This window comes from Pollachius pollachius (assembly GCF_949987615.1).
Source record: "Pollachius pollachius genome assembly, chromosome: 13".
Classification (NCBI taxonomy): domain Eukaryota; kingdom Metazoa; phylum Chordata; class Actinopteri; order Gadiformes; family Gadidae; genus Pollachius; species Pollachius pollachius.
In genome coordinates, this window is record NC_136946.1 from 17,500,735 (window position 1) to 17,522,166 (window position 21,432).

At 52.6% G+C, this 21,432-nt stretch overlaps 1 protein-coding gene across 2 annotated transcripts; it reads left to right on the forward strand.

Moving 5' to 3' along the window:
* Window positions 1–67: 67 nt before the first annotated feature.
* On the forward strand, window positions 68–21,329 carry top2b (DNA topoisomerase II beta). Of its 2 annotated transcripts, none has more exons than XM_079749598.1 (36): window positions 68–567; window positions 1,882–2,070; window positions 2,758–2,848; window positions 3,076–3,139; window positions 4,228–4,373; window positions 4,479–4,576; window positions 5,571–5,783; window positions 6,169–6,342; window positions 7,238–7,339; window positions 7,458–7,595; window positions 7,882–8,020; window positions 8,365–8,522; window positions 9,478–9,603; window positions 10,290–10,400; window positions 10,484–10,589; window positions 10,705–10,814; window positions 11,153–11,245; window positions 11,433–11,547; window positions 11,859–11,980; window positions 12,224–12,372; window positions 13,082–13,313; window positions 13,539–13,673; window positions 13,897–14,097; window positions 14,374–14,569; window positions 14,726–14,817; window positions 15,070–15,225; window positions 15,323–15,406; window positions 16,163–16,357; window positions 17,079–17,241; window positions 17,631–17,792; window positions 18,850–19,039; window positions 19,213–19,292; window positions 19,715–19,813; window positions 20,157–20,288; window positions 20,601–20,689; window positions 20,794–21,329. In XM_079749598.1, the coding sequence occupies exons 1-36, from the start codon at window positions 526–528 to the stop codon at window positions 20,992–20,994; spliced, it is 4,893 nt and encodes a 1,630-aa protein (XP_079605724.1). In that variant the 5' UTR covers window positions 68–525; the 3' UTR covers window positions 20,995–21,329. The 2 variants fall into 2 exon arrangements, with proteins under 2 accessions (XP_079605724.1, XP_079605725.1); XM_079749599.1 differs by having other exon boundaries at window positions 1,915–2,070.
* The last annotated feature ends 103 nt before the right edge of the window (window positions 21,330–21,432 follow it).

Sequence of the window (21,432 nt, forward strand, 5' to 3'; positions counted from 1 at the left end):
CCGGTGCCTCGGAAAGAGAGCAGCAGATTGGCCAATCCCGCGGTGGGGATCTGCCGTCTGTGTTGCTGATGGCGGAACCGGACGGTGTGTTCAGATAGCTACCTTTTTAATTTTTTTTTATGAAAAGTATTTATACTACAAGGGTTCTTGGAATATTTTAACCAGGCGTTGTTCGAATGCAACATTATTATTTTATAATTAACTAATGTGCTATTTAATGTGCGTTTTTGTACAGTATTTATGTGTTAGCAAATAGCTCCGTTAGCATCTTTGTTGGAGCGAAGGCCTAGCGAAAATCACCGCTTGTCGATTTTAACAAAAGCCGCGTCACCCTTCCCTTCCTCCGCCTGTTCGGATGCCGGTGAATCGTCACCTTTTGAAGATGGCTGGATAAACGGATGGAGTGTGGATTCATATTTTGGGATTAAACTGAGGACAGTTACATCGTTGATGGACTTTTAAATCCGGTGGAGTTGAGAAACCTTCAGAGATCTGCATCGGGAGAATTAGGGACCACAAAGGAAGATGTCCAACGGCGCAGCGGGCAGTGGGGGTCTAACCTGGGTGGTAAGTCAGCCTCTCTGCACCGTGCATGGTCCTGCATGTCCTGATCAGTAAATGGCTTTAGGTCAGGCCCCGTACTATTCAGGACGACGCTTATACGCGTTGAATACAACTTTAGGAAGTAGTCTATCGTTGCACAAGTCTTTTTTTTTTTTTGCACAACACTTTCTGTTTAGCAACACGTCTTGGCGCTATTCATATTCGTGTCTCCCTCACCGAGACCCCACCTGGTCGGTACAGCTAGGTAATCTGGTCCTCGGATCCCCGCCCCGACCCTTGCCATGTGGCCTCTCGCCGGGACACAACTTTAAACCCTCCGTGTGCCTCCGGAGGCTATAAACAAAGGACCGGCTGGACTGGCTGCTCAGAGGCTCTTATGTCAACCCTGTCTCTTTAACCCTCAGCCGGTCTAAATCATTGTTGTAACCGAGGACGGTCCATAATATTTGCCGAGGCCCTTTGACGTGTATAAGGCATCTCTTCGTGTACAACTATACCGCATACTATGTTATAATGTGTAATACACATTTGTTGCGCGGGCTTCCACCTGGAACACATTTGAAACACAATGTTTAACATGAATTGCACACACTTGAAATACACCTTAACGTCCCATAAAACTCATCAACAACCTTGCACACAGTAGCCATGCACAAATGTCAGCATCGATTATTTTAATAACCCGACGTCATAACTTGTGGCACAGGTTCATTGTGAAGGACCAGAGAGGACGTAATGAATACGTTTTGAGTCAAAGATAGCCGTTAACAATCACATGGTCTTAAATTGGCTTAATGGCTTTATCCTCCCACCTCCTGTCCTTTACCACTAAATCACATAATTTCTGGCACTTTCCTCTTTGGGCTCTGAAACGCTGAACTTTGCTCCTAGTTTGAAAGGGCTTCCTATTTCTTGTTCACCTGGCAAACTCTACATCTTTTGATACTAACATAGCCCCTCACCACTGACTTGGTTGGTAGTAAATGCAATATAGGCTCCCCTCCATACATTGCTGATGTGATGATGCCTGGTGCCATCCTGGAATGGGGATCCCTCTTATAGGCTGCTTCTTCTATCCACATGTCTTTCTTTCCCAATGGGTTTTTCGTAATTTCTTTCTCTTATCCTGATAAATGGGATTCAATCACATGAATGTGTGGCGTGTGACGTCCTTTGAGACTTGAGGTGCAGGTCTATAATATCTACACATTTTTCCACTGCAAAACTGTCTTTCAGGTCATTCTTTCCTTTTTTCAAATTCCTACAAGCCTCTCTGTTTTCTCGTAACACGTCTGCGCCAAATGTGTCTAACAACAGACCCTCTTTGAAAAAAACAATGCCGCCAAAAAGGAGGAGGCCGCGGCGAACGGCGGCAAGAGCGAGTCCACCAAGAAGGAGGGCTCCAAGAAGATGACGGTGGAGCGCGTGTACCAGAAGAAGACGCAGCTGGAGCACATCCTGCTCCGCCCGGACACCTACATCGGCTCGGTGGAGCCCGTCACACAGGTGAGATCCAAAGAGCCTCTCCGCTTCTCCTGTTTACCGGTTATCGTTATCTGAAGATAGAAGATATTGAAAGCGACATGCATTGTATTCAGTGCTAAGTCGGACTCATTGTGTTCATATTAGTGGAACACTTTTGCTTTGTCATTACATTTTTCTGTGTGTCTGTGGATGCACTGTGAAGTCCCTGTTAGTCTGTTGGGTCAATGCTAACAGTGACGTTAAAAGTAATGGGTAGGAAGCAGGAAGGGGTATTGTAAGCTTCCAATAGGTTGTTGACACTAGGGATCCAACCTAGTATTCTTGGGTCTGAGTCTTGACCCCCTAACCACTACCCTACCTGGCCCCTACATTTGTTTTGTGAAGGTACATGATAATGAACCCATCCATGATGTGTTCTGAAAGCGCAGCAACAGATACAGTGCCTTAACAATCGGATGTATTGGGGGAGATATACACACATGGTGAAGGGTAGAAGTAAGTGTGTTTCAGCAACAGCTGGAGCCAACAGTACGTGCACATCTATACAACAGCAGACCAGTGCACCATCCACTGTTTCCTCAATAGGCTTGGTTTACTAGACTATATCCCGTGGGTGAACCACTGCTGAGAGTACGCTTCTCGTCTTCCTTGCTACTGCTGACTCGGCTCCAAACCATTCTCACGCCAAATCTCTCTTCTTTTATCCAGCAATTGTGGGTGTTTGATGAAGATGTCGGAATGAACCTGCGAGAAATCACATATGTCCCTGGACTTTACAAAATCTTTGATGAAATTCTTGGTGGGTGAGCTTTACTTTTCCTCTCGTATTGTTAATCCAGACATCTCTTATTTGGGGAATTAGGCATAGCTGCCTTAATGCACTATTTTTTGTAAAATTGTTTAATAAATCTGGCAAAAAAATAAAGGGCAAATCGGAAATTTGCCCATTTGATACATTTTTTGCTGCTTACTTCATTGTTATTGTGTGTAAACTGTACATCTTTATGTCATTTTCCCTGTTAACAGTAAATGCAGCCGACAACAAACAAAGAGACAAGCATATGACCACCATAAAGATCAACATTGATCCGTAAGTGTTGTCAATGAACGCCTGTATTCCTGAAGATATGATACGAACGCATAGCGGATGAATGGTTTCTGGTGCCTACTGCTATTGGAACCATGCTGGGATTGCCTCCATCATTAACCAAACTGCACCGGTAGCAGCTTTGACTTGAGAGGAAACCCAGAGACGTGCAGAGCTGGAGGGGTCCAGGGGAGGGAGGGCAGCGGGGGGGCAGCCTGGTTGTCCGGCCCTGATGAATCTGGCGGGAGTCTGCGCATGGAGTGCAATGCTGCCCTCATTTCAAATGCAGACGGTGGAGCTCTCCTCCTCCTCCTCCACCCTACCGTCCTCCTCCTCCTCCACCCTAATGTCCTCCTCCTCCACCCCCACCCTACCGTCCTCCTCCTCCTCCCCCACCCTACCATCCTCCTCCTCCACCCTACCGTCCTCCTCCTCCACCCCCACCCTACCGTCCTCCTCCTCCTCCACCCTACCGTCCTCCTCCTCCACCCTACCGTCCGCCTCCACCCCCACCCTACCGTCCTCCTCCTCCTCCACCCTACCGTCCTCCTCCTCCACCCCCACCCTACCGTCCTCCTCCTCCTCCACCCTACCGTCCTCCTCCTCCTACACCCTACCGTCCTCCTCCTCCTCCACCCTACCGTCCTCCTCCTCCTCCACCCTACCGTCCTCCACCCCCACCCTACCGTCCTCCTCCACCCCCACCCTACCGTCCTCCTCCACCCCCACCCTACTGTCCTCCTCCTCCACCCTACCGTCCTCCTCCTCCACCCCCACCCTACCGTCCTCCTCCTCCACTCTACCGTCCTCCTCCTCCACCCTACTGTCCTCCTCCACCCCTCTCTACTGTCCTCCTCCACCCCCAGCCTACTCTCCTCCTCCACCCCCAGCCTACCTCCAGCCCACCCCACCCTCCTCATTCGATCCCTCCCGTGGTAACGATACCGTCCTGTCATCTGCTCATTAGAGCGTTTCTTTGATGGCTGGTCCTGGCTGTATACTTAGCACTGTCTGATGTCAGGGAGGTGGAGGTTCACTTTCAGACTGAAACACTGCTCTATCTCATTCCCATGCTCTTCCTTTTCCCCTAGCGAATCCAACACCATCTCCGTGTGGAACAACGGCAAAGGCATCCCCGTGGTGGAGCACAAGGACGAGAAGATGTACGTCCCGGCCCTCATCTTCGGCCATCTCCTCACCTCCAGCAACTACGACGACGAGCAGAAGAAGGTCACAGGTATGAAGGCCACGGCCATGCAGGGGCGGCGGGGCGGCCACGAGGGCGGACGGCCTTAAGGCCTGCGGTGTTTGACCCTGGGTATGCTGTGCTTCCCTCCGCTAGGTGGGCGCAACGGCTACGGAGCCAAACTCTGCAACATCTTCAGCACCAAGTTCACCGTGGAGACGGCCTGCAAGGAGTACAAGCAGAGCTTCAAGCAGGTGCTTAGACCGGGCCAGCAACCTCTGACGTTGAGGGTTACAAGCATATTGCAGTGCTGGATCGTCTGAATCCTGTCATGATTTTAACGGCCCATCAAATACATGCTGTTTTGCAGGGCTGCGGAGAGATGCATCCGATGTAATGTAGGGTTTTGTTATCACCAGTGGTGTTCTCTGCCAAGTTTTGGCAACGGTTGCATTTTATGGGTGCTTTGTCACAAGATTGGCATCGTGTCACAATTATATGGGGTTCCCACTTCCTCCACCAGGGGAGACATAAGGTGTGGCTGAACTTTTTCCTAACCACACTGTATTTGTAGTTGAGTTATTATGATTGTAACCATGTTGTGTTTTCATTCTTCTTGTTCTATGTGGTGTCCTTAAGTCTTCTTGTTCTATGTGGTTCGCTTAAGTCTTCTTGTTCTATGTGGTTCCCTTAAGTCTTCTTGTTCTATTTGGTTCCCTTAAGTCTTCTGCTTCTATGTGGTTCACTTAAGTCTTGTTACAAGACTTAAGAGAACCACATAGAACAAGTTGTTGTATGTGGTTCTCTTCAGTCTTGTTGTATCTGGTTCTATGCGTTTTTCTTAATTATGTTCTCTCGCTTAAGTCTTGCTCGCTTAAGTCTTGTTCTTTGTGTTTCTCTTAAGTCTTGTTCTATTTGGTTCTCTTAGGTCTTGTTGTTCCCTTAAGTCTTGTTCTATGTGGTTCTCTTAAGGCTTGTTCTATGTGGATCCCTTAAGTCTTGTTCTATGTGGTTCTCTTAAGGCTTGTTCTATGTGGTTCTCTAAAGTCTAGTTATATGTGGTTCTCTAAAGTCTAGTTCTATGTGGTTCTCTAAAGTCTAGTTCTATGTGGTTCTCTTAAGTCATGTCCTATGTGGTTCTCTTAAGGCTTGTTCTAGGTGGTTCTCTTAAGGCTTGTTCTATGTGGTTCTCTTAAGGCTTGTTCTATGTGGTTCTCTAAAGTCTTGTTCTATGTGGTTTTCTTGCAGACCTGGCAGAACAACATGACCAAGACGGCGGAGCCAAAGATCAAGCACTTTGACAGCGAGGACTTCACCAACGTGACCTTCCAGCCCGACCTGTCCAAGTTCAACATGGAGAAGCTGGACAAGGACATCGTGGCGCTGCTGACCCGCCGGGCGTACGACATCGCCGGCTCCTGCCGGGGGGTCAAGGTCATGCTGAACGGGAAGAAACTGCCGGTAAGTCCTCACTGTACATGTCACAGGGAGTCCTGAGTGTAGTGCATGTACATGTCAAAGGGGGTCTTGAGTGTAGTGCATGTACATGTCAGAGGGGGTCTTGAGTGCGGATATCTACTGGAGGTAACGGAGATGTATTGTGTGTTGTTTGGGGTTTGGCAACTACAGGTTTGCCATTGGTTTTTAACCATGGCCGGACCAAACACAACATAGTATTAATCATCAAATGAACTTCAGTGCACCCTCTGTAAGACCGTAGCATTAATGAGCTACCACTAAGGTAGCGTCAACATTGATGTAAGGAAACTCAGTAGCCCCCCCTGCTGTGCGGTCAGCAGCCGTTCTGCTGGTGAACTCCCAGTGACCGTGTCCTCTGGGCCCACAGGTGACGGGCTTCCGCAGCTACGTGGACCTGTACGTGAAGGACAAGCTGGACGAGACGGGCGTGGCGCTGAAGGTGGTGAACGAGTCGGTGAGCGAGCGCTGGGAGGTGGGCTTGGCCATGAGCGAGAAGGGCTTTCAGCAGGTCAGCTTCGTCAACAGCATCGCCACCACCAAGGTACGCTACCAGAGGGCTCATCCCCTACCATGAGCACCGCTACTCACTTGCAACGTTACACAGCCACACACGACACTACGGCGTCTCTGAGGGGCGCTGCACAGTAGAGGTGGAATGTACTCAATGTGAACGTTTCCATCTTAAACAGCCTTTGTCGTCAGAATGACGACGAAGGCTGTTTAAGATGGAAGGCTGTGACTCTCCCCAAAAGAGAAACAAGCTTCAAAAAAGGAGAGATGGAGGTTGGGCTTATTGGACCTTATGTAAAACCTTCCCATGGTCAGCCCCTCACACAACTGTCTCTTGGGCGTACTCCCTGCTTATTTTCAGATGTCTCATCAAAACAGCGTTTCATGGAGGCACATTTCCCAAATTGTTTGATCCCTCGGTGACAGAACATTACTGTCCATCTGAATGCCTTCGTGATTGACTTCTTTTACCGTGTATGGAGACATTGAAGTATAGGATTTTCACTCTATTTTTTTAGAGAGACACAAGTGAAATTAGACCAATCACTGATAGTCCAGTGGACGTCCTCGCTCCCATATTACGAGGTTGTTATAACAATCCTCTCCATCCGAGTAACCCAGTCTGCCTCACAATCAACAGTAGCCTTCACCACTATCTCACCACCGTCCCTCCTCTTCAGTCTGCTCGAACGCATGGTTCTTTTTAATCTGTTTTATCTGAAACAGTGTTCAAGAAGCGCGTTACGTAAAGAGACAACCGACAAATAAAGACGTTGAATTCAAACTATGATCAATAGTTATTAATACAGGACAAAGTGTTCTTTTGGTTTTACCATTTCGGTGAGACAAATAGTCTCTGTTGTTAAGGTGTGCTTCATCATGTGTACACTCTGCTGTGGATCACCATCGTTCCCTCTGGTCCACAGGGCGGGAGACACATCGACTACGTGGTGGACCAGATTGTATCCAAGCTCATCGAGGTGGTGAAGAAGAAGAACAAGGCAGGGGTCTCGGTCAAGCCCTTCCAGGTGTGGATGCCGCTCTTCTCCCAAACGTGTGTGTGTGTGTGTGTGTGTGTGTGTGTCTGTGTGTGTGTGTGTGTCTGTGTGCACACCAAGACCTCATGACTGTATTCTCTTGATCCAGGTGAAGAACCACATCTGGGTGTTTGTGAACGCACTGATCGAGAACCCCACATTCGACTCTCAGACCAAGGAGAATATGACGCTGCAGACCAAGAGCTTCGGCTCCAAGTGCCTTCTGTCTGAGAAGTTCATCCGGGCGGTGAGTACAGAGCGGACTGAAGGACTAAAGCTGCTGTCACCGGCGTGATGCGTGGATCATTTTATAAAGGCTCCATCGTCATGAGAACCTGAGGAGTTGAACTGTTGTTCACTCCACTAGAACGATCCGTTCAGACCGGACATTTGAATCTCTTTTCTGTTATGAAGTCCCACTGCGCACGGTATTGCAGTGAGCGATGTCTCAGTCGTTGCCGTGCATCGCGTCATGAGTCATGGTGTCACAACCCATTGAGATCCCCGCTCACTTAAGCCCTCCCCTACTGCAGGCCACCAACTGTGGCATCGTGGAGAGCATCCTGAACTGGGTGAAGTTCAAGGCCCAGACCCAGCTCAACAAGAAGTGCTCGTCCGTCAAGTACAGCAAGATCAAAGGCATCCCCAAGCTGGATGACGCCAACGACGCAGGTGAGCCATCCTCCCACCACTCCTCCCCTTTGAAGCTCTGCCCATGTGGGGCCTTAGTACAAAACACAGCCACTGTCAGCCAGGAGCTGAGCTACCGAGTTATGATTGAAAAGCAGCTTGCAAAAGACCCGTTTCACAAGTGTCACTGCTCATCAGAGGGTCCGGTAGTGAACTAGTTGAGGTAGTGAACTAGTGAGGCTGCTACCTGTGCCCTGGTACCTGGAGCCATGGTTACTGGTATGAGTGACGTGTTCCTTGGACCTTGACTCTTCTAATACAACTTGAAGCTTGAGCTTGCTATGATGGAGGGTTGGTGTGACAGGTTGAGTGTGTGTGTGTTCCAGGCGGCAGGCACTCGTCAGAATGCACGCTCATCCTGACGGAGGGAGACTCGGCCAAGTCGCTGGCCGTCTCGGGGCTGGGGGTCATCGGACGCGACCGCTACGGGGTCTTCCCCCTCCGAGGGAAGATCCTCAATGTGCGAGAGGCCTCGCACAAGCAGGTGACCACTCCATCACAGAGCACCGCCTCATGAGACCTTCCAGAGATTCAGTCTACACACTAGAACACCAGGCTGGGGGGGCATGGAGTCTACACACTAGAACACCAGGCTGGGGGGGGCATGGAGTCTACACACTAGAACACCAGGCTGGGGGGGGCATGGAGTCTACACACTAGAACACCAGGCTGGGGGGGGCATGGAGTCTACACACTAGAACACCAGGCTGGGGGGGGCATGGAGTCTACACACTAGAACACCAGGCTGGGGGGGGCATGGAGTCTACACACTAGAACACCAGGCTGGGGGGGCCATGGAGTCTACACACTAGAACACCAGGCTGGGGGGCATGGAGTCTACACACTAGAACACCAGGCTGGGGGGGGCATGGAGTCTACACACTAGAACACCAGGCTGGGGGGGGCATGGAGTCTACACACTAGAACACCAGGCTGGGGGGGCCATGGAGTCTACACACTAGAACACCAGGCTGGGGGCCATGGAGTCTACAAGCCGTTTTGAAAAGCCCCTTATGACATCACAGGTGGGCGTGTCCGCCTAGACGTGTGACAGATGAGCAACAATTGCTACAGTCCACTGGGTAGGCTGGTAGACTGCTCTATACAGCACACATCTAGGTGGACACGCCCACCTGTGATGTCATAAGGGGCAGATTTTCAAAACGGCTTGTAACGGCTAATCACACCACACCTGGTGGCATGTCATGGGACCTTTAATTTGGCAGACTTTGACACAACCCATTGGTCATGAAACTCCCTCCCCTCGAAGGCTGATTGGTCGTGTCATTCTGACCTTCTGCAAGAGGCTGGATGGCAGACCTAATGTAGAGCGAGGGTGAACCCAGAGAAGGGTCTCAGACAGGTACCGTCCAGAGGAAGCAGCAGACCCTGCAGGTGCCCAGGGCCGTGGTGTTGACTGAGTGTCGGTGTGTTGGCAGATCATGGAGAACGCTGAGATCAACAACATCATCAAGATCGTGGGGCTGCAGTACAAGAAGAGCTACGAGGACCCCGAATCCCTCAAGTCCCTGCGCTACGGCAAGATCATGATCATGACGGATCAGGTGAGTGCATCGTGTCAATGAGGACACGGGGACACAAGCAAGGACCTTCTCTACAGGCATGCTGGTTTTATCTGAGCAAAAATCACCTGAGTCTGAGTTGATTGATTGACGTCAGGATCTTATAATGTCAAATAACTTTGACATTTCCCAGAGGGATTGGTCCACAGTACTTATATTAATCTTGGGCCGATAATAATCTGTCTTGTCCAGTCGCGTCATTGTAGGCGTGTTGTGTATCTTATTCCTAAAGTCCAGAACACTGGTTCCATTCAGCTGCCCTCTCGCTGTGTTGTGAGTGTACCCCATTAGCTAAGTAGCCAGGGGGAATGAAAAATGCAAAAATAGAAATGTCCTTTCTTAATTTAAAATTATTTATGGACTTTTAATCATTTAAAAATCATTAACTGATTATTCGCCCAATTTTCTTTGATTAATCGCGATTCATTGCTTTTTTCTGCTGCTGCCTTTATTGTTTTTAATGCGGTCAATGCTTCAGAAGGATCTGGGAGATGCACAGGCTCATTTTGACAGCCCGTGTTATATCGGTGATGTGTTGATTGGAGATGTTTCATGGTTCGGTGGTGATTGGAGATGTTTCATGGTTCGGTGGTGATTGGAGATGTTTCATGGTTCGGTGGTGATTGGAGATGTTTCATGGTTCGGTGGTGCCTTGTTCTGTGTCCCAGGATCAAGATGGCTCCCACATCAAAGGTCTGCTGATCAACTTCTTCCACCACAACTGGCCGTCCCTCCTCAAGCACACCTTCCTGGAGGAGTTCATCACCCCAATCGTCAAGGTGAGGCACCCCCCCCCCCCCCCCCCCCGGCCCACTGCCAACTTCACCAGGATGTAACATTTCTATGTGCTCTGGATCTATAGGTGAGCAAGAACAAGGTGGATATGGCCTTCTACAGCATTCCCGAGTTTGACGAGTGGAAGAAAAACACAGAAAACTACAAAACCTGGCATATAAAGTACTACAAAGGTGAGTTCCTCCGACGTGGGTTCTCTCCCTGGCGTGTAGACCGTGTGTCTGGGCCTCAGTGGGCCGTCTCAGGTGTGGCAGTGTGTGAAGGACGTCCTTGTGACTGGTGTTCCAGGTCTGGGTACCAGCACGAGCAAAGAGGCCAAGGAGTACTTCTCAGAGATGGAGCGGCACCGCATCATGTTCCGATACGGTGGCACGGAGGACGACTCAGCCATCACTCTGGTGAGTTCCGTCTCCATGGAGACAGCGCCCACAGTCTGTTGGACCTTTTGATTTGGTCCAGGTCGAATGTGGCAAAGTTCTGTGAATGGTAAAAAGAATTCAAATTGAAGTGGATTATTTGAGCTGGGTTTTATTCCACATGCCTGTTCGTTCAAATCAACCTAAAAACGGTCTAAAAAAACGTTAACTTCCAAAATAGAAATGCAGTCATGAGACCACCTAGGGGCCGCTATGGCTACGGTTCACTAAGAGTTGGAAGAGGGAAATGTAACCAGAGCGGTAGAAAGGTTTCACCGGTCACACGCTGAGCAGGCCTTCCTCCTCCTCCTCCTCCTCAGGCCTTCAGCAAGAAGAAGACGGACGACCGCAAGGAGTGGCTGACCAACTTCATGGAGGACCGCCGCCAGCGCCGGTTGCACGGGCTGCCTGAGGTACGTAGGAGAACCGCTGTCAACCCGCAGCCACACAGAGGAACCCCCAGAACCACAGCCCTGTTTTGACCGTGTTAAATCACTCGCCCATTCATCAGACGAGTGTCATAGCCGACCAAATGAAAAGCGGCGCTGGCACCAATGATGGCTTTGTGTTTGGTGAGCTCATGATACTCTCCTCCTCCAGCAATACCTGTACGGAACGCAGACCAGGCACCTGTCCTACAACGACTTCATCAACAAGGAGCTCATCCTCTTCTCCAACTCTGACAACGAGAGGTCCCTGCCCTCCCTGGTGGACGGTATGCCAGCCCCCCCACAGAGCGCCCCCGGGCCACGCTCTGACACCCCCCCTCTGACATCACGACATACAAACACATTCCCTCATGCTTCTCTGGTTTGGTCGCAAATGCACACGTTTCATTGGAGGTTGATCATTCCCCCGGTGGTTAGTGTCATCGCACACTCCCTGAAACACGCAAAGACAACCTCCGATAAAATCAAACATGAACGATCTTGAACACACAAAGAAAGACCGTCTCCACTCACTCCACACCACACATGGTTGAGCACGACCGCGGCGGCAGCAGCCTGAGCCTGTGTTTGTTTCCAGGTCTCAAGCCGGGCCAGAGGAAGGTGCTCTACACCTGCATGAAGAGGAACGACAAGAGGGAGGTGAAGGTTGCCCAGCTGGCTGGCTCCGTGGCAGAGATGTCTGCCTACCATCATGGAGAGGTGTGGGCCCCCGTCTGACCTGCTGGAGCCACACAGCTAACATGCAGAATTAGCTCAGCTTTATCCGTGGGGGGGAAATTCACGTGTAAAGCCCAAGGAACACTGCCATGTTAGGGCAGACCCTAAGTAACGTTTGCAATTGTTTTGCAAAGGAAGAAAAGCAAACTCATCTCCTCTTCTGAGGAAAAGATTATATCTTAATCTTTAAAACATCCTTTGACCTCCTCTTTTTGTCTCCAACAGCAAACCCTCATGATGACCATCGTGAACCTGGCGCAGAACTTTGTGGGCAGCAACAACGTGAACATCCTTCAGCCCCTGGGACAGTTCGGTACCCGCATCAACGGGGGCAAGGATGCTGCTAGCCCCCGTTACATCTTCACCATGCTCAGGTGATGCTAGCCCCCGGTACATCTTCACCATGCTCAGGTGATGCTAGCCCCCGGTACATCTTTACCATGCTCAGGTGATGCTAGCCCCCGTTACATCTTCACCATGCTCAGGTGATGCTAGCCCCCGGTACATCTTCACCATGCTAAGGTGATGCTAGCCCCCGGTACATCTTCACCATGCTCAGGTGATGCTAGCCCCCGGTACATCTTCACCATGCTAAGGTGATGCTAGCCCCCGGTACATCTTCACCATGCTCAGGTGATGCTAGCCCCCGGTACATCTTCACCATGCTAAGGTGATGCTAGCCCCCGGTACATCTTCACCATGCTCAGGTGATGCTAGCCCCCGGTACATCTTCACCATGCTAAGGTGATGCTAGCCCCCGGTACATCTTCACCATGCTCAGGTGATGCTAGCCCCCGGTACATCTTCACCATGCTCAGGTGATGCTAGCCCCCGGTACATCTTCACCATGCTCAGGTGATGCTAGCCCCCGGTACATCTTCACCATGCTCAGGTGATGCTAGCCCCTCGTAATCATCAGATGGATAATACAAATCAATGATCCGGAATGTCAAGGAACAACATTTAAATCCTCATTCCTTATTGTTGAATGTATTCATTAAATCTGGACCTGAATCATTAATCCTTGAGGCCTAAGACACTAGCAGCGGTTTGAGGTTCCTTAACATCCCTCTCCTCCTGCAGTCCCCTGGCCAGGCTGCTGTTCCCGGCCGTGGACTCCAACCTGCTCAAGTTCCTGTACGACGACAACCAGAAGGTGGAGCCCGAGTGGTACATCCCCATCATCCCCATGGTGCTGGTGAACGGGGCGGAGGGCATCGGCACCGGCTGGGCCTGCAAGCTGCCCAACTACGACCCCCGCGAGATCGTCAACAACATCTACCGCATGCTCAGCCACCAGGACCCCCTGCCCATGGTCAGAACCCCTCCCCTACTGCACTGGGGACGGTTTCAGGGTAAAGGGTGGGAACATCAAGGGTTTACAAAGCAAAGCCCGGCAGCGCTCCAGGCTACCACAGGGTCCACCTTCTCCCACCGCCGAACCCTAACCCTGGACAAGCACAGTGGGGGGATGTAGCACGACTTGATTCATAAGCTGTGAGTTTGTTCTTACTATGTCTCATCTGTTTGGACCAACCAGCTCCCCAGGTACAAGAACTTCAAAGGAGTGATCCACGAGCTGGGGCAGAACCAGTACCTGGTCAGTGGAGAGATCTCCGTCATCGACAAGAACACCGTCGAGATCACCGAGCTGCCCGTCCGCACCTGGACTCAGGTAACCTGGGCGTTTCCTTTAGTGGACCTCGTAGTGGGGGTCTCTCTCTCTCTCTCTCTCTCTCTCTCTCTCTCTCTCTCTCTCTCTCTCTCTCTCTCTCTCTCTCTCTCTCTCTCTCTCTCTCTCTCTCTCTCTCTCTCTCTCTCTCTCTCTCTCTCTCTCTCTCTCTCTCTCTCTCTCTCTCTCCCCCTGACTGACTGGGGTGTCCTCTCTTTCCCTACAGGCCTACAAGGAGTCGGTCCTGGAGCCCATGCTGCAGGGCACGGACAAGACCCCCGCCCTGATCAACGACTACAAGGAGTACCACACGGACTCCACCGTCAAGTTCCTGGTGCGCATGTCGGAGGAGAAGCTGATCCAGGCGGAGGCAGCCGGGCTGCACAAGGTCTTCAAGCTGCAGTCGTCCCTGACCTGCAACTCCATGGTGAGGCTTCACCCTCCTGACCTGGAAGGACTCAAGGACACACCATCCATAAAGATGAACAGGCGGCAGGGATCAACCTGCTGAGCGTTGGACCACTGTGGGCCCAGCAATCATGTCATTCATTTATTTTTACAAGAATGATTGTAAAATGTTTAATCATTAATACTTTTTTGCTATTGATACTTTGGCACGCTGTAAACACCAGCATGTCTTCCTTTCTAAAAGTGCCCCCAGTAGTCCAAGTAGAGACGCTCATCACAGCTGTGACGCCCTCAGGTGCTGTTCGACCACATGGGCTGTCTGAAGCGCTACGACTCGGTGCACGACATCCTGCGGGAGTTCTTCACGCTGCGCCTGCAGTACTACAAGCTGAGGAAGGACTGGCTGCTGGGCAGCCTGGGGGCGGACGCCGCCAAGCTGTCCAACCAGGCCCGCTTCGTGCTGGAGAAGATCGAGGGCAAGGTCACCATCGGTGAGGACGCACGCACGCACGCACACACACACACACACACGCGCGCAGACGCACGAACGCACAAGCGTACAAGCACGCACGCACACATGTGCACACACGCACCGCCCATACAACGATTGATCGCTTGGTGTCCTAACTGTCCGGTGTTTACCTCAGAGAACAAGTCGAAGCGGGAGCTGATCCGGATGCTGGTGCAGAAGGGCTACGAGTCTGACCCGGTGGTGGCCTGGACCAAGGCCCAGGAGAAGGTACTCTATCCTGAAGCACACACACTGGGAACAGTCAGGCTTCCTCCAGTAGGAGAGGGCCCCGCTTCAGGCCTGTGATCACGGTCCGGTCACAACTGTGGCCGCAAAACACTGCAGAGAAGAGGGACCATCGACCTAATCCATTCAACCTGCAAACAAAGCAGCACGGCCTCACTGTAGGAGCAGTCTGAGCACGCTCTCCCTGTGAGGAGGAGAGCAGAGCGCTCACAGCCCCCCCCTCTCTGCCCGCAGGCCCTGGAGGAGGACGAGCGCGACGGCAACGACAGCGACGCCTCTGGGGACTCTGGCTCGACGTCGGGGCCCAACTTCAACTACATCCTCAACATGCCGCTGTGGTGCCTGTCTAAGGAGAAGGTGGAGGAGCTGCTCCGGCAGCGCGACCTCAAGGTACGTGGCACCGCCGAGGGGCGCCGGCCGGCCGGCTGGAGGGGCAGGGGAGCGGGGAGGTTGACGGCTCTTTGTTTGGTTGCTGCGCCTTGCTCAGACGGCGGAGTTGAGCGGCCTGGAGAGGAAGTCGTCTGAGGATCTGTGGAAGGAGGACCTGGCGGTGTTCATCGAGAAGCTGGACGTAAGTCTGCGTGGGGCTGAGGTTATCTGCCACCCATCTTATATCATTATTAAATATGGCCCATTTTCAACAAGCTGCCATTTGGCCATTTTGCCCGTACAGTCCTACACACAGACCTGCAGACAGACAGATATCAGACCTACAGACAGACAGACCTACACACAGACCTGCAGGCAGACAGGCACAGAAAGACCTACAGACAGACAGATATCAGACCTACAGACAGTCCTACACACAGACCTGCAGACAGACAAACACAGAAAGACATACAGACATCAGATCTTCATACAGACAGACCTACACACAGACCTGCAGACAGACAGACACAGAAAAGACCTACAGACATCAGATCTACAGACAAACAGACCTACACACAGACCTGCAGACACAGAAAAGACCTGCAGACCTGCAGACAGACAGACACAGAAAAGACCTGCAGACAGACAGACCCACACACAGACCTGCAGACAGACAGACCTACAGACAGATATCAGTCCTACAGACAGACAGACCCACACACAGACCTACAGACACAGACAGACCTACAGACACAGATATCAGACCTACACACAGACAGACCTACACACAGACCTGCAGACAGACCTACAGACACAGATATCAGACCTACAGACAGACAGACCTGCAGACAGACAGACACAGAAAGACCTACAGACAGAAAGACAGACAGATATCAGACCTGCAGACAGACAGACCTAGAGTTCCACAGTAACCCCCCCCCCCCCCCTCTGGCTTCAGAGCGTGGAGGCACAGGAGCGTGACGAGCAGAGCATGGGCCGGGCCACCAAGCTGGTGAAGGGCAAGGTGGGCAAGCCCAAGGTGAAGAAGATCCACCTGGAGGAGACGCTGCCCTCGCCCTACGGCCGGCGCGTGGAGCCGCCCAGCCAGCCCATGAAGGCCGACACGGCCAAGAAGCTCACCAAGAGGAAGAAGGTGAGTGCCCGTCAGGAGAGGAGCATGGCCTCCTGGCCCACTGTGGGGTTCTCTGCCTGCTTCGTGGACTTTGATTAGAGCATGCTGCTGCCAAGATGGTGCCGGGTGTAAGTGACAGTGATCAGGGTGTCTATCAGGGTGGGACACTAGGAGGGGCTAGACCTCATGGGAAACGCCACGATGACAGCGCCGGGGCCTTTACTCCCTGCACCTGATGGTCCCGACGTGCGTTCTCCTGATAGTAGAGGCTAGATGGAGCTGGCCGCCTCCAGGGGGTCCACAGTGTGAGCTCTGCTCAGGGGGCTCCCAGCGGGCGTGATGCAGGAGGCAGGATGCTGTCGAGGGCTGGGACTAAGTATCCATACGGCGATCCATCGTCACCCTTCTTCGTGCGATAAGAATCGAGAAACTGGCGCCAAATATGGATATGATAGTTTTCTTAAAAATGATTGCTGATCACTTTATGCTTTATTACTTAAGAGAAACTTGAACGGAAGTTAACTAAACAAAGTCAAGTGACTGAAAAACCCAGATTGGATCATAAATAAAGACCGAAATCCCTAATTGCACCTTTTCACAGTCATTTTGTATTCATCGATAGACATGTATCGTGGTGTATCGTCATAGGATTGTCTAACAATATATTATGGTCTGGTGTATCATATCGTACGTGGAGGTACCCTGTGACTCCCGCCCCTCACGGTGTGTTGTGGTCCCCCAGGGCGACACCGACGTGGTGGTGAAGATGGAGTTTGACGAGGATGGCGAGGGAGCCTCCAAGGAGAACTCTCTGAACTCGCCGTCGTCCGGCCCCGCTGCCTCGACCCCTGCCAGCGCGGGCAAGCCCAAGACCCCCCGCGTGAAGAGAGAGAAGAAGGAGCCAGGTGGGTCCTGCCTTCCCCTTGGAGCAGAGGGAGAGCACGGCTCTTCTTCTGTACATGGCTGTGGAGCGCTTTGGTTAACCCGGGTTAGCGTCCTGTTTGAACTGGCTACATGGATACATTCATGTACCGACAGCGATCTATTGTTCCACCTACCTCTGACAAATGTACTCATTGTAAGTCGCTTTGGATTAAAGTGTCTGCCGAATGCCCTCAATGTAGGTTGACCTGTCTCCTTAATGGGGGGTGCGTCACGTGTTTGCTGGTGAGTGTCAGACCAGCAGAACCAGCAGAACCAGCACACAGTGGGCAGCAAACACTGCTGACGCACTCCTTGATTCTATTATCCTCCTCTTTGAAGGCATCCCTTGTGTTGTGTGTTGTGATTGCAGGCGCCCCCCGGGTGAGGAAGACCCCGGTGCCCAAGGGCACGCCCACCAAGAAGGTGAAGAAGAGGAACCCCTGGTCGGACGAGGAGTCGGAGAAGTCTGAGAGCGAGCTGGAGGAGAGCGAGTTCGTCGTCCCCCGAGAGACCAAGTCCCAGAGGGCCTCCGGTCAGACCCCGAATACACACTACTACACAACACCGCACAACTACACACACCTACACACAACACTGCACACCTACACACAACACCGCACAGCTAAACCCACCTACACACAACACTGCACACCTACACACAACACCGCATAACTACACACAACACTGCACAACTACACACAACACTGCACAACTACACACAACACCGCATAACTACACACAACACTGCACAACTACACACAACACCGCACAACTACACACAACACCGCACAACTACACACAACACCGCACAACTACATCATTCCCCAAGAGACCCAGGTCCCAGAGGGCCTCCGATCAGACCCCACAGCAACTACACACACAGCACAACCACGCACAACACCGCCCGCTAGACACAACACCGCCCCAGAACTACACACACAGCACAACCACGCACAACGCCACCCGCTAGACACAACACCGCCCCAGAACTACACACACAGCACAACCACGCACAACACCGCCCCAGAACTACACACACAGCACAACCACGCACAACACCGCCCGCTAGACACAACACCGCCCCAGAACTACACACACAGCACAACCACGCACAACAACGCACAGCTAGACGCAACACCGCACAGCAATGCTCAGACCCGCACAGCAACTACGCACAACACCGCACAACTACCCACAAAACAGCACAGCAACACACAATGCAGGCCTGGGGTTCAGACCGTACAATATGGAAGGTTACAATTGTAAACCTTTACATTTCAACATAATTCAATTTTGCATTTTAAGTCGATGACAAAAGTCCACTTCCAGACGCGGGTTTCCTTGCCTCTAGAAGATCCGTTTTGTGGGCAGGAAAGGGATGTAGAGTGTGGGGAGGGGAGTCTGTGAGTCACAGTGATGATGATGAAACACGCCGCTCCGAGGCGGCAGCTGTGACGCAACAGGCTGGCAACCGCGGTTCATAACCCACAGAGCGGCTTGTGTTTAGTCAAGTCCTCCTCCGCCAGGGCCATGCCCTCATGCCCTCAGGGCTTGAACTGACTTGAGCGACCTCTTCTGTCTCCTGTCAGCCTCCAAGCCCAAGTACACCTTTGACTTCTCGGAGGAGGAGGACGACGACGAGGAGAACGGCGACGACAACGGGGCCCGCTCCCCCGCCAGGTCCTACATGGAGGACGTGGACCCCCCCGAGGGCAAGGTCAGCGACGAGGACCCCGACGACCAGGACGCCCCCCCCTCGCCCCCCAGACACACCCCAGCGTAAGGCCCAGGGCCCTCTCATTCTATTGATTTAGTTCTCTCCTTGGTTAGTTTTGTTACTGGTAGGGTTTGTCTTGGTGCACTGTCCAAGGTATGTTTCTAGGATGCACGTTTATATGCACGTTATGGGGAGAAAACCCGTTAAAACGCCTCCGTCTGTGTTCCCCATGAAGGCCGGCAGCTGCACCAAAGAAGAGGGACTCGGCCAGCATCTTCTCCTCCAAGGCCTTCTCAGAGAAGAGCAACGACAGTGGTGAGCACCCTTCTCTCTCCCCCCCTCCTCTCTCTCCCTCCCCTCCCCCCCTCCTCTCCCTCCCTCCTCTCTTCCTCCTCTCCCCCCTCCTCTCTCTCCCTCCTCTCCCTCCCTCCTCTCCCTTCCTCCTCTCTCTCCCTCCTCTCTCTCCCTCCTCTCTCTCCCTCCTCCCCCACTCCTCTCTCCCACTCCTCTCTCTCCCCCCTCCCTCCTCTCACCCCCTCCTCTCTCTCCCTCCTCCCCTCCTCTCTCTCTCTCCCTCCCTCCTCTCCCTCCCTCCTCTCCCTCTCTCCTCTCTCTCCCTCTCACCCCTCCTCTCTCTCTCTCCTTCCCTCCTCTCCCTCTCTCCTCTCTCTCCCTCCTCTCACCCCCTCCTCCCCCTCCCTCCGTGCTCTGACCTGCTGTGTTCTCTCCCTCCTCAGACGGCTCTAAGTCAGACAGTGATGGCGGCGTGCGGCCGGGGGCCTTCTCCCCTCTCTCCGGCGGCTCGGCGCTCGAGAAGACGCCCCCCGCTAAGAAAGGTCAGCGGCCACATAAACCTGCTCCCCGGTCACCTGACCGCTCTCACAGCCTTCAGCGGACTACTCTCAGGGTTTCCACGGCGACATCCAAAGCCAAACCCAGTGACCTCACTGAGCCGACGCAGTGACCTCACTGAGCCGACGCAGTGACCTCACTGAGCCGACGCAGTGACCTCACTGAGCCGCTGTGCTTGGGGCCCCGGTGTCACACAGTGAATGTGTGGCTGAGGGATTGCATACAGTATATATGTGCATGGCCTGCTTTCATGTGTGTAAGAATATCAAAATGTAGTGTATTATTATGTTTTATTCATTATGTATGAAATGTCCGGTCGGTCTGCAGCAGCCAGGAAGCCCTCAGAAGCGGCTCCCAGGGCCAGGAAACCAGCAGCACCAAAAGACAAGAAACCAGACAAGTCTGTGTGGGACTCGGACTCAGACACGCCGTCCAAGAAGCCTTCACCAGCACTTAAAGGTAGGGACCCATGTGACCATGTGACCATGTGGCTCCGGAGGGCAGGGTGGGGCCGTATGCAAGAGGAAGGTTGCCGGTTCAATCCCTGCCCCTGACGAAGTGCCGAGGTGTCCCTGAGCAAGACTGCTCCCGACGAGCTGGGGGTTCCCTGGCGTGGTCGTCACTGTCGTCGCTGGATGAAAGCATGAACGTATGAACGTGTGAATGGATGAATGCAGTGGGACCCCTCCCCTCCTAAGCCGAAGCAGGACCATGTCTGGTGATGGGGGGGGGGGTCTTCCTCAGGCGCTAATGTTTATCCCCCCATGGCAGGCAAAGGCCGAGGGAGGAAGAGGAAGGACTCCGGCTCCGAGGACGGGGACTACGGCTCGATGAAGAAGCAGAAGGCCGCGTCGGGCAAGGTGAGCTCCGCTCCCCGTCCGCAGCGACGCCCCCCCCTTCCGCTCCGCTGCTCCGACCGGTTTGATCCGGATTCCATATCTCACGTTTCTCCCTGCGTCATCAGAAATCCAAAAAGGCGTTGTCGTCGGCGTCGGAGTCGTCGGACGAGGACGCGCTGGTCACCACGCCGCTGGCCGCCCGCGTCGAGGCCCGGTCCCGGGCCGAGGCCCCGTCGCGGGACCGTCCCGGCCGCGCCAAGAAGGAGGTCCACTACTTCGCCGAGCTGGACGACGACGACGACGACGACGACGGCATGTTCGACTAGCAGACCCCTTCCCCCTCCCTCCCCCCCCCCCCCACACACACACCCACATTACCGCCCCCTCGGACCCGCCCCCCCCCATGTGCCCAGACTTTTGTACATTTCCCTCCCGGTTTCATTTGTTACTTGACTCTTTCTTTTCTTTTAATGGTGTCGATGTTTTTTCTTTTTTACTGTGTAGGTGTTTTACACTTTTATTATATACATATGCAGTTGTTTTTTTAATTAATCTTATTCTCATGAAGTGTTGTGTATCGTATGGAGCAGCTGTAGAATCGTAGACCTGTAGTAAGAGTCATCTGTACCTTTTGACATGAGCTTGAAAGTAAACAACGAAATGGAAGAACATCTAGTCTCTGTTGCCCTTCTTCTTCAAACGCCATTCCTCGTAACCATGACAACACTACGGGATAGATCTCCCGATATGAGGAAGAACACAAA

Bases quoted from the DNA above. Each gene is read 5' to 3' on its own strand.
- top2b (XM_079749598.1), top strand. From the start codon at position 526: ATGTCCAACGGCGCAGCGGGCAGTGGGGGTCTAACCTGGGTG. The intron at 7,340-7,457 runs GTGTGGATGCCG...CTCTTGATCCAG, and splicing joins TCTCGGTCAAGCCCTTCCAG to GTGAAGAACCACATCTGGGT. The intron at 19,293-19,714 runs GTGAGCACCCTT...CTCCCTCCTCAG, and splicing joins AGAGAAGAGCAACGACAGTG to ACGGCTCTAAGTCAGACAGT.